Source organism: Xiphophorus couchianus, chromosome 2 (genome assembly GCF_001444195.1).
Source record: "Xiphophorus couchianus chromosome 2, X_couchianus-1.0, whole genome shotgun sequence".
Classification (NCBI taxonomy): domain Eukaryota; kingdom Metazoa; phylum Chordata; class Actinopteri; order Cyprinodontiformes; family Poeciliidae; genus Xiphophorus; species Xiphophorus couchianus.
This window is the reverse complement of record NC_040229.1, coordinates 28,167,061-28,179,974: the sequence shown is the minus strand read 5'-3', so window position 1 is coordinate 28,179,974 and position 12,914 is coordinate 28,167,061. Positions and strand designations below refer to the sequence as shown.

Below are 12,914 nucleotides of genomic sequence, written 5' to 3'. Positions count from 1 at the left end.
TTTTTAGAAACTTATCTAGGTGTGTATCTTAATCCAAATTGACTGCTGCAACTGTATCTTTACGCGGCTGCCTATAAAGTTCTACAACTTCAGCAGATTCAGCTGGCGTTCTCACTAACACGAAGAAAATACAGCAAATCACCCCAAAGCCCTTCCACTGGCTCCCTGTAGTTCAGAGAATACACTTTAAAATACATTTGTTAGTTTAGAAATCATTGAATGACTCGGCACCAAAGTATGGGCTATCCAGTGAAACCTGACTAAATCAGAGAAGCAGCCAGGAGGCCTGCGTTACCTCTGGAAAAGCTGCAGAGATGAACAGCTCAGGAAGCAAGAGACACTGTCAAAAGCTAAACTATTAGCTATTAATCTTGGAAGAAACCCTGTTAGAGATTAAAAAACCTTTCTCTAGGATTAAACATGTAGCCAGAGTGCATGTTCATGCAGTAGAAGGACCCATAAACAATCTCACAAACAATCTGTGGCAAGAACACTGCTTAGCTCAGGTTCAGCCATCTGGGTGCAACTTTTAGTCTGCAGATCTGAGAAGCTGTCAGAGGAAAACCCCAAGTTTTTAGTACTTAACATTTCCTGAGATGAACTTTGAATGCTGCTATAAACACGAATATTTAGTGCTCCTGCAATTAAGGTCAGCTGTTGTGGGAAAACAAGCATGGAGAATGACCCAGAGCTGTGACCAGGCGAGAGTTGATATGACTGCAGAGATGCTTCAAAACTGTGACAAGAATCAGAAACCAGCCTTTGGTTTTGGTTCTCACATTCCAGAGCAAAGTGGGTAGAAAGCTCTTGAAAAGGTACAATTGGTGCTGGAGAGGGAAATGTTTTCTTAAAGTCTGTGAACAGTGACGTTTCCATGGAGACTGCTGGCAGGCTGACTGTGCAGTCTTGTGGAATAGAAGCACATCTCATCCCGCTGGGTTCCTCTCTGTTCAGTAAGACCCAACTAACGCTCCACGCTGAAGGCGAGGTAAAGCTTCAATCTAGAATCATGATCGGAAACTTTAAGCAGCAGCACATGTACAGGACGCTTCAGTCTTCACTTCGTTTCATCTAAATATCTGATCTCGGTCAGAAACAAAAGTTGGTATCTAACCTGAATAGTTGGTATCTAATCCTAGATTAGTTGTTAGCTATTCCCAACAGTTCTACCTCATTTAGGTAGAACTAAAATGAGGCAGGCTTTTATGTATGGCGTTTATTTAATTGTTTAAATTTAACCTGAAATGAACAATAACACACCATCATTATTGTTTTATCAAAGCTGAATTAGGCATCTGCACGGTGGTATGGTATGGTATCATATAGCCGTCCCACACTGTGCCCCGTAAATTGCTCTTAAGGAACAGTGTTATGTGTTTTCCAGGTATATAGCATTATTTTATAGCACAATCAAGTAACTATGTAGCCTTCAGTTCCTGCAGACTAGCCAGCAGCAATTAGCAAACATCTGGTGGAAAAGCGCATAAGCTGAGCTTGTTACAGGAGCTTCTTCTCAGTGCCATGCTGGTAAAAATGTTCTTAAAGGGTTAATAGAGGAGCCATGATGTGATGACTTCCTGAAGGCGGAGTTTCAGAAAGAGCAGGAGTTTTTAAAGAGACAGTGGCTCAATTTCAAGGAGTGAAATTGCAAAGTCAAATTTCTTTTAAGTCATATCCATCCATTTTCTGTACACTCTTGTCCCTACTGGGGTCTGGAGGAGTGTTGGTCTATAAAAAGGCACCATGTGCCTGGAAAATTCACAATACACCCCATTTAAAGGATTTCTCAAACAAGAAATGAAGAAATAACAGAATCAACCTGACAATAAATCCAGCATGTTTTTCATGAAGGAACATCACTATAACATGATGCAGAGTCAAAAAATTATGATTTTACAATACGTGTGTTGCCCTGAGATTAACTGGCAACCTGAAGATTTAAGGCGAAACAGACCCGATTACAGCGAGGACCACATAGGCAAAGGCTAAATGAGCTAAGACATTTGGTAAACAGATGAAGCCAAAGTAGCAAACCAATCTGTTCAAAATGAAGGACGAACCGAGATTAAATAAGTTCTTCAAGCATGTTTTGCAAAAGTCGTTTTCTGTCCGACTTCTTCTTCAGTCAGTTCAGTTTTTAAGAAATGGAGCAGTTGTTTTCTAACAATCAAGGTCTCTTGAAGGTCACTCAAAACAGTGTGCTCAAAACCATTTGTCATGTGAGAAATACTTGTGAACCAAGAAGCTGGGTTTAAAAACAGGAACTCGAGATGATTATTCATGCTTTTTTTTCCTGTCCTCTGGGCAGTGCGCTTCAACCAAGCACATTCAGTTGGTCCAAACCAATAGAGAAGATCAAACTGGAATGTATTTTATGTTTTCTGAACTGAGTACATTGCTATAACTGAACATTTTCAGCAGGCTTGGTGTAGTACTGGTTTCTGTCGTGCTTGATTAATTTATTTTTGGACTTCCTGTGTAAAAATCACAGTGATCATGAAGGAAGTCACAAGTTCAAATGTGTTTTAGTTTAAAAGAAAAACGGTCGAGAACTATGTTTGTTTAACGTCATGACAGGACTTTTCGTAAAACATTTCTTCGGCTAAAATCTGTAAAATGCCACAGAATTGACACATTCGGTGTTGTGAAAGAGACAAAAACCAAAGAAATAACTGCACCGAAGAGTAGAGGACTATTCTGAAACCACTCATGATCTGACGCAACTCTCTGTTGTGCTCATTTAGGGTAAACGTCTGTGTGGAAACCAGTGTTGGATGTTAAAGTGATACTCCACCCTGCAATCTATCAGGATCTTAATTATGTCAAGCTGGATGAGCAAATCTAAAACATATTCCTCCATTATTAAACCGTTGACGCTATTTTTAGATTTCCAACAGCTGAAAATGGCTCCAGCAGACATGACTAAACCAACGTCAGTCATCTTTTAGCGATAACCAGAAATGTATCAGCTTATTGTTCCATGTGGCAGGTGTTACATGCAGCGTGAGAATTACAAAATAAACGTGTTTCAGCAGCCTCCGGCACACAAACAACGGAGGCTTTTCCCAAACACACCTTAGAAATGCTGTGTTCTCACTAGAGCAGTGGTCCCCAACCACCGGGCCAATTGGTACCGGGCCAATTGGTACCGGGCCGCGCAAGAAATAATGAACTACTTCCGGATGTTTTATTTTGAAAATCCTAAACCGGATTTTACCGGTTACATACTGCCCCCCCAAACAACAGCATCGGACTCGATATTCACACACCCCCCTCAACACAGCTGCTTTTTCTGTAGAACTGCAAAGCTCCTGCAAAGCCACCTCTAAGCCGTCCAGACGCCCCATGATGCTCTAAACAATAGATGTTTGGGTGGAGTTGAAAGAAATGACATGAATGCTGAGAAATAGACTCAATCCATAATAAACGTTATATCATATTTCAGAACAAATACATCTTTAACGAAGCACCACGGTAAACTGTACTGCTGAGACGAGGAAGAACAGCACTGATCACATGTTGAGGTCGTTTTATCTGGGTCGGATGGGAGTGAATCAGAGCGGTTGCAGCAAGGCAGACGAGGAGGTAGCTGATGTTGTGAAAGAGGGATTTGCTTCCTACATCATCTTTGTACTGTGTTTTCCCCATGTGTCTTTTTCCTTATGGCTCACTGGTTCTGTCCTGCTGCCCTACTTCCAGTCCAAGTTCACATATTTCAAGCATATTAACATGCCACGTGTTGATTAGTTTATTGACTTTCTGGGTCCAAACTTCAGTTTCCGTTTTTAAAGTTCATTCTGCATTTCCTTGTTTATCAGAGTCAGGCTGAACTGGTCGTTTCTCTGAGATTGTTCCATGAGAAATCCTTTAATCTCCCACGGCAACCATTCCAGCTGTGTAAAACGCCTGGTTGGACCTAGGTCCGCCTTCGAGGTGCAGCTCCTTCTCCTCCCGCTAAATATGCTAATGGAGGAGAAACAACTTACCTTGGAGGAAAAATAATTATATAAACTGCAGCTTTAATCTGTTTTATATATATAAATGAAAATCTGAAGTGTGGCATATATTTGTACCTTCTGTATTTATCTCCATCCTCTGACCAGCTTTCTTGCCCTCATAGCACCACTAAATTTCACTGGGTGGGACGTACAAGTCTGAACTCATCTGATCAGAGCAGCTTCTTCCACAAATTTGCCGTCTCCCCTACACGGCTCTTGGAAAACTGGAAGCATGATTTACTTTTATCAACCGCTTCCTGATTGCCACCATTCCGTATCGACCAGATTTATGGACGGCTTTGCTGATAGCCTTTGTGCCAACAAATTGTCCCACCAGAGCAGTGGTTCTCTCTAGAGATATCACGCACCTTTTATCTGCTACCCTGACTAAAGATCCACCTTTTTCACTATGTTAATGCAGTGGTGTCCACACGTTTTCCCATTTGGACCAAAAATTGTTAGGTTGACAGAACTCAAGGGTCACTCTTTTTTATTATTAAACCTGAAAACGTTTAATTCTGAAGACATTTGTTTTTTTTATTTCTTCAATGTTATCCTAAAACAAAGTGGATCAACAGTGTAAATCCTTGAAGGCGGAGCTAAGTCCAACCAGGCGTTTTGCACAGCTGAGTGGTTGCCACGGGAGAATAAAGGATTTCTCAAACATGCATAAACGAATCAAAACAACACTTCAAGGATGTTTCTATGAGGAAATAACATTATAACATGATGTAAAGTTTAGTAAAGTCAATTTTACATCGTACTGGCCCTTTAATGCTTTAACCTTTAGTGAACCTTTAAATGACAGACTGTCCCAACTCGCTGAGCTCTGTCACAAGATTAAAAACAATTTTATATTCTGCTTTATTATAAAACAGTGAGTCACCGAAGATGACTCACTTCTTCTGTCTTCCTCTTATTTCCCATCTATAAAAACACACATGGATGCAGTTTCTCCTCTGTCCTCTGCTCTATTTAAATGTTCAACAGGAATTTTTTTTTTTTTTTTGACTCTGGTTCACACTTGGGCCCATTCAACACGATTTCCTTGTGTGACAGGGTGGAGTTTCCTCAGCGGCCGAAAGCGTCGACAGCCACCCCTTCCACCCTTGTCCACAGGCCAGGGGGTGGCTGTGTGTGGAAAAGTACAAACAATGTTAGGAAGGAGGGGTGATTGTTAATTATTTTATTAGAAGTCACTTCTAATCCTATAGTCAGACTGCATTTGTTCAGAAAGCACCTTAAGCTGGTAATTGATTAATCTGACGTCCAGGCTTGGGTAAATGCATCGGTGTGTGCTGAATGACCCTTTTGATTTTTTTCTTGCGTAAAACCGCAGAGAGAATTTCTGACACATTTTGTTAGACAGCAATAACACTGAATCAGATTAGTCTCATTTGCATGTGTCGCCCATTTCATACACTAAACGATCTCAGACTTGCTAGTCGTAAAACAAGCTTTACAGCTTTTTGACCCGATACCAAAAGGAACAAGGAACTAGTGAGGACACTTTGATATGAAAGGAATTCCCAGAGCTTCTTCCAGTGTCCTAATGTTGACAGTTTACAGCCAGGTTATCTCTGTTGAAATGAACTCGCCGGGTAGTGAAGAACAATTTTGTAAGGCAGCCATTTAGTCGCAGAGATGTTGACATCAGCACCAGGTCTAATAAACCAAATAAAGGAGAGAAACCAAAGAAATTCCCAAAGGCAGAATGTGTGTTTTCCCTAAAACTACAGTCAATTGATCAGTTAGTTATTATTATTGATTAATTATCGATACATTTGCAAAAGCAAACAACTTCTTTTTTATGTGACGGACCAACAAACAAATAAGGGCATAAATGTGAAATGGAAAAAACAGATTTGCATAGCTATAAGTATTTGTTGACCAAAAAACTGGCCTTAGTGAACGAGTGCCCAGTGGTAATAAAGCTACAATCCACATTAAAGGACAAACATCTGGAAGAAGTCATCATACAAATGTGCCATGCATGGCAGGAAACTAATACTGAACATTATCTAGAGTCACAATCTCTACAGTGAAACATGGAAGTGACTTCATCATGCTGTGGGGATTCGTTTGGAGTGTAGGGAAAGAGACAATAAATAGGACAACCCAGAAGGGAAACCTCTTAAAGGGTATTTGCTAATTGCTGCTGGCTAGTCTGAAGGAGCTGAGTGGGGGAGAGAGGGTGGGACAGCTGCTCTGAGCCAGAAGCTCAGAAACACCTCAAAGGTGAAGCTAGATCCACCTTTGAGCTCAATGGTTGCCATGTTGATAATAGGTTTTCTCAATCATGCTTGGAAGAATCAAAGCAACACTCCAGGTAGGTTTTTGATGAGGGAATAACATTATAACATGATATAAACCCAAAGATGTACATTTTACGTGATATTGCCCCTTCAAAGGCTGCAGAAGACTTTACTGGGGCTCAGGTTCACCTTCCTGCAGAGGTATTTTACAAATAATAATGTGCAGAAAAATCAATTTAGATATGTGGAAGGAAGACAAAGGGAATGATTTGCATATTTTGAAAAATAAGATCAACCTATTCATGTTATACATTTTTGTTTTAAATTTTAACACCATGTGGTATTTATACTAAACATTAACTAAAGCTGGGATCACCAGCATGATGGGTAATAAAACCTGAGATCACGTTTTTTAATCTGTTGTGATTTCGACATCTGGAAATGCAAAAGACACACTAGTCATCCCAGCACATAAAGGGAAATAAGAAAATAGAGAAATAATCACTAAAATATCCAGCGTACAATAAGCTACAGTTAAAAATGTCAGATAACTAGATGATTCCTGCATTTCTGACACCTTGGCTATCAAAAATGCATTCATTGTCTTGGTTTGTCCCTGTTGGGTTGCCACAGTAACATGGTCTTATTTTCACACATTTTTATATATTCTAATAAGAGCTTGAGCCACAGCAGCTCCCGTTGACAGTAACCTCTTGGTATGATGTCACGTAACAGAAAGAAAGGGCTGTTTCAGGCTGCCCAGCTGAATGAACACCAGAGGCCTTTTATACAGTGATGATGATGCCACCATGAAGGGGCAGATATTTTACTGAGCGAAGTCAGCGTTTAGCTCCAAGGACACTGAGTAAACATAGAAAGGAAGACGCACAACAGGTTACTCTGTGTGTATAGCTAGCATGCTAGCTAGTAAGCTGAGCAGAAAGGTCTACACCTCCAAAATTAAATGGCAACCAATTTTATACTTTAGTAACAATCCTTTATAATCTCATTTAAACACTAGAGAAGTGGAAAATAGTAAAAAAAAAAAAAAAAAATAGACATTTGTTTTGTCTTGTGGTAAACCGCTAAGCCGCTATAAACTAATGCTAATTTCCTGTTGAGAGAAAACCACAGTGTCGTTGTACCCTGTAGAGCTGCTGAGAGTTAGATGTTACGATAACCTTTTGATTCTTTGATTTCATTGTATTTATACAAGATTTAAAACTAAATAAACTCATTCCTTTGATCTAAAAACAAAAAACAACAATTGCCACTGATCCTGGCTTCGTCCAAGAACATTACACTTACACTTCATGCTAACATATTTTTTAAAGGCTTTGTTGGTTCTAGTGGCCTTTATTTGATAGCTAATTGACAGGAACGTGGGTAATGAGGGAAGGGGAAGACATGCGGCAAAGGTCGCCAGGCTGGGAATCGAACCTGCGATGGCCATGTCGAGGACTAGAGCCTCCATATGTGGGTTGTGCTTAACCCCGGCGCCACCACAGCACAACCATGATGCACCCTTTTTGGTGCTATGTTGTTTCTAAGTAACACAAATGAAACAAACTCATATTAGCTAGTTAACTAGTCAGGCAATCTGCTCAGGTAGTTAGTCGGTTGCTCACCGCCTGTAGCTCACCAACTGTAATTTACACAGTGTCACCCTAATGAGTTACAGATGCCACTCCTTTAGGTTTTACACCCCGACTGCTTGTTTTATGTCTGAAAAACATCCAAATGTACCCATCTTGTAAGTGTGGTAAAAAAAATGTATTGGTGTTCTTTCATTCAGCTGACCAGCAGAGAGCAAACAGAGTGCAGTGTTACTCCATGTTCCACAAAGTTGGAAAAAAAGCTCTTAGTTACTGTAGGAGATGCTCTCAGATCCGAACGTCACAGCAATCAGGCAGTCATGGCTTTCTGTGAGTAGCCTTCTTAGCAATGACAACTTTACCACTGTTTCAGGTTTGTCATATTGTAAATGTACTTCAACTTAACAACCTGCTGCCCCAGTTTATGTTCTGCTATCAACTCACTGATAGTGTAACATTTTCCTTACATGCAGATAAAAAGTCATGGAGCAGATTGCTGACTCAACGTCAGTCATTTTGTTGGTACAGTGTCCACAATGGTGAACCAATAGGAACCTTTGAATTATACATGGAACACAAACATGAAGAACCTGAAAAAGGCTAGGTTTGGTCCTAGGCTCGTTGTGACCGTGCGCACTGTGTGGTGTCACTGACTGACCTTATCCAGGATGAACTTGTTGAGGTACGGCATGTACCCCTGATTGGAAACAGGACCCTCGTCATCGTCCTTAAAATGTTCCTCCAGTGCCACCGGGTCGTGTGGGATCCTCAACACCGTGCACAGGTTATGAGAAAGCACCTGAAACAAGAGGAGAAGCAGGTCAAATAAACATTATGTTTTGACATAATGTGTCATAATATACAGTATGTTCAGCACAGAAAAGTAAGGACACTTTGGTTGAGTTATTTACTTTTTTATTGTGACAAATCTTTTGCCCTTAGAGAGCCTGTTCCGGCCCTATTCAGTGTCACCACATTTGCTGTCAAAAATGCACATTTGGTTTTAGTAGCAAACTTCTTGCCTACAATAAAAACGAGCCTTGCTTTTCAATTTAGGTCACCCAACAAAATCACACTACATCCACATAAAACTGTTGGGCGATGGCAGAAATTTACTGGGAAGTTTTGCATGGGTGGGACCCATTTACTCACCCCACAAGTGCAATTTTTCTTCCAAATGTGGGGCTATTTAAAGGGATATACACTTTTTAACAACACGCGACGTATTGACAGCAAGAAATGGTACAAGACAGGAAAAATAATTTACCACAAATTCACACATTTTATGAAAAGGATACTAATGACGACGTTTTCAATCTTGAGGAACAAACACAGAAAATGCAGGTCTCTGAGTTCTGCACAGCAGGAGCAACTTTACACCCCACCACTGCTACCGCTGCTAGCTCCTGCTGGGAGGCAACGCTTCACCCTAGTCTGTTGGTGGAGTCCAAAGATGATCGTTACCACGTCAACAGATTCTTTTCCATCTTCAGAGGATGGGCTGAACAATGCAGCGTTAGATGGTCAAAGCTTAGAATACCATTTCACAACCTAACATTGTTTAAGACTTCTCCATAACTTCATCCACGATCCATCTGGCATTCGTCGCTCTGAGGTTTTCTGTTGCTTTCTGTACGTTCCCTGTCCAGCAGCGTAGCACATACAGAAATAGGGCATAGAGACAGGAAAGAAAGAGAACAAGAGCAAACAGAGAAGACAACAGGTGGGGGCAAAAGGTTAAATATGAAAGAGAGAGATAAGACAAGAAAGGACCAAGAGAACACAAGAAAACACCTGCAGAAAGAGAGTAAAAAAAAAAAAAAAAAAACAGAACCGAGAAACCACATTGGTCTTGATGGAGCCGTCTGTCCACTAATGTTCTCTAACAAACTTCTGAGGCTTTCACAGAACATCTGGGTTTATGCTGATGTTAATCACATTTAGGCTCTATTAAAAACTGCTAGAGGTAGGAAACAAATACAGGAGGTGTGTCTCGTTACAACAACAAAGTTTCTTGTGAAAACAAGAAACAAACTCATTAAAAGAAGAAGCTTCATCAGTTTAACAAAATATAAAACTCATAATAACAAGTTTTATCTCAATAAAATAAGAAATGGAATAACCATAAATGTCTGACATATTGTGATTTCTAAAAAAGGCACAAAATGGGTTAAACAGCAACGTACTGTATATGTTGGTTTTAATGACATAAATCTAGTCAAAACGAGAAACTTTCTTGTTCTAATGGCAAAGTTTATCTTTGTAACAAGACACTGATCTATATTTATTTTTTTGCTTTGGAAGTTAAACACTTCTATAGAAGTAAGCTTACAAGTGCAGGCAAAACTTTTCAGATTTCAATTTAGAGAAACTGAAATATTGAAAACTACAATGTTTTTACAATCTACCTCACAGTTATCCACTTCTTTGGGTTGGTTATCACGTAAAACCCAATAAAATACTCAGAACATTTGTGTTTATCAAAGTAAACAATGTGACCAAGCTGAGGAACGTCAATAATCTTGTGGGGCATGCACTCGGATACAAACAGTAATGAAAGTTAAATGAGAACATCCAAAGTTCACTGTCCGGTCATCGACTCAGAAAAATGTCTTTCACAAAGTGAAGGAGCAGCTGCTGCTCTGTCGCAGAGTTTTGAGAAATGCAATCGGCTGCAGTTCCTGTGGTGCAGATGTGGGTCACTTGAGGGGAAAGGAGGAGTTCAACAATACAATGCTTTGCAAAACTAATCATATCTCATACTTTTTTATATTTTAATGCATTACTACCAACATTATTGCATTTTATGGAGATTTCATGTGACAGAACAACACAGAACTGCCCATCATTTTGAAACAGAAGAATATGTCATTTTTAAATAAAAAGTATAAAAAGTTTGGGGTGTTGCTTTCAATTTATCCCCATTCAACACTTTGCAATTACAGCTCAAACTCCTTTTGAGTGATTCAAACTAAGGCCTTGGGAGGCAGGGCTAGCCAAAGACATACTGTATATATGCGAGTTAAGCGGTTGCTTAGGGCCACCACACCACCAGGGGGAGCCCAAGAGCAGCAAGCTAGCATGACAATAGCTAACCTCTTCCTGTTGGGGAAATAAGATATCAAACTTGTCAACTCGTTTACTGTAAATTTAATGTTTAGCAGCTGGTGTTACTTTCAAATAGTTAAAATAATATGGCACCCTTACATACCACTCTGCATTTCAAAATCCTTTTTGTTTGTTTGTTATTCCTGTAAGGTTAAAACCAAAAGCCTTAATAGCTTTGGTATGATGAAAGCTAATTACAAATGATGCTAATGATAGTAGGTGTGCTACATAGAGTAGCTTAGGAATGATAAAGCATCTGGTGTTGACATGTTGGTAAGAGGGAGCCTCTCCCGTCCCCCAAACCCTCCCCAAAAAACAAAACAAAAACAAAAAATTAGGCCCCAGAAAGGCTTGGGCCGGCCCTGTTGGAAGGACTTTCAACCACAGACTTTAACATGGTTGTGGGGTCCAGACAGAACATCAGTGCAGTTAGTCAAGCTGAAGCAACTGCGGTGTGACCAATTAGACTCAAGTAATGACAGTTTCACATGTTACACAAGACATGAAACAACTCTGACTTGGCCAAACTCTTAGTTGTTGTTTTTTTCTCCCTCTCATCAGAATCCCAGTCAGCTGGCCTCCATGTTGACCTTTATTGTTGCTTGGCCAACAATGCTTGGCTGGCACTCAGCTGCACTATCAGTGAGGCTCCTGACACTGGAGAAGAGATTTCGTTGCAGAAAACCTTCCCTATAGTCGCGCTTGTGCTGCGGGTTTCTCAACTGGAACGTATGAATGGAGACGAACTGAAACCGACAACGTAGCGTTTTCCGTCGCGAGATGTGATTCTTTTCCCACGGACACTTGTTTTGAGAGTTGGATTTGTGCCCCATCACCACCAGGTGCGCCTCCGCCGCTCGCTGCAGTCTAACAGAGGCGCCCTGTGTTCTCAGGGAGGAGGAAGAGACGCGAACTGCATTAAAAACCAGGCAAACGTACCAGAAGTGGGGAGAAGCATTGACTGATAGCACTTCAAAAATCAATAAAAATATACATATATATATATTTTTTTTAAAAAAAGTAAATTGGTGCGACTTGATAAACTTACTTTGAGCTGAGATTTGGAGACTTTCCCGCTTTTGTCCACATCCAGAGCCGTGAACGCGTGCCATATAGACTTTAAAAGCTCGTCCCGCAGCGTCATGATGTCAGAGGAGTGTTTATCTTTCTTCTTTTTATTATTATTTCTTACTCCTGTCCAACTCTGAGTGTGTCTCTTCGCACTGGAGCAGTCTGTGTGCGCTGTCTCCTCTGGACGCCCAGAGGGCGGGTCACGTGACGCTCCGTGTCTGGCATGATGATGATGATGATGATGATGAAGGAGCGGAGCGAAGAGCCGCAGCACCGCTCAGCGGGGGGCCACGCACATCAGGAGGAGGCCAACATGGATGGATGTTGGCATTATTATGAGCTGTCACTGCATAACAGGGGCTAAAGTGACAGCGTGGTAAAGTTAGAGGCATGAATGGGGGATAATTTTATATTTTTAAGGTAAAGTTAAACCTGAAAGACGTCAAAACCTTCACGGAGGGAATAAAATGAATTCAGTTGTACAAGCTAAGCCCGTTTTACATTGAAAAACAAGTATGCTAGCAGCTAGCATACTTGTTTACAACATAAAGAAGCAGGATTTTAATTTTTAATGCATGTTCTAGAATTAGCATACATTTACACTCAAAATGTGACTTCAAATAACGTCCTACAGTTTTTTCATTATTATTTTTGTTCTGCTTGAAGAAAAAAAAATGACTTGGTTTTAGCATGCTAACATACCAATGTTGTTCCAATTTAAATGAATACATTAGATCTGAAACCCAACAAAAAAAACTCTTCATAATACAAGAAAAATGTTAAATATATCAAAAGGTGAACTTACCCGTTCGTTTGTTTTAAACATTTGTTTTAAAGTTTCGTCCAGTCATCAAGTGTTTGTGTTTAGCATAGCGTAGCCATAAGGC

General features: G+C 40.3%; 1 protein-coding gene across 1 annotated transcript in view; it reads right to left on the bottom strand.

The window, feature by feature from the left end:
• The window catches only part of swap70b (switching B cell complex subunit SWAP70b), a 34,667-nt gene extending 22,446 nt beyond the window's left edge, over nucleotides 1-12,221 (bottom strand). Inside the window, exons 1-2 of the mRNA XM_028027185.1 lie at nucleotides 12,005-12,221; nucleotides 8,507-8,647 (exon numbers count right to left, since the gene is read on the bottom strand). Coding sequence (XP_027882986.1) covers nucleotides 8,507-8,647; nucleotides 12,005-12,100 — 237 coding nt within the window. The 5' untranslated portion in view covers nucleotides 12,101-12,221. The remainder of the gene's footprint in view (nucleotides 1-8,506; nucleotides 8,648-12,004) is intronic.
• Nucleotides 12,222-12,914: the final 693 nt, after the last annotated feature.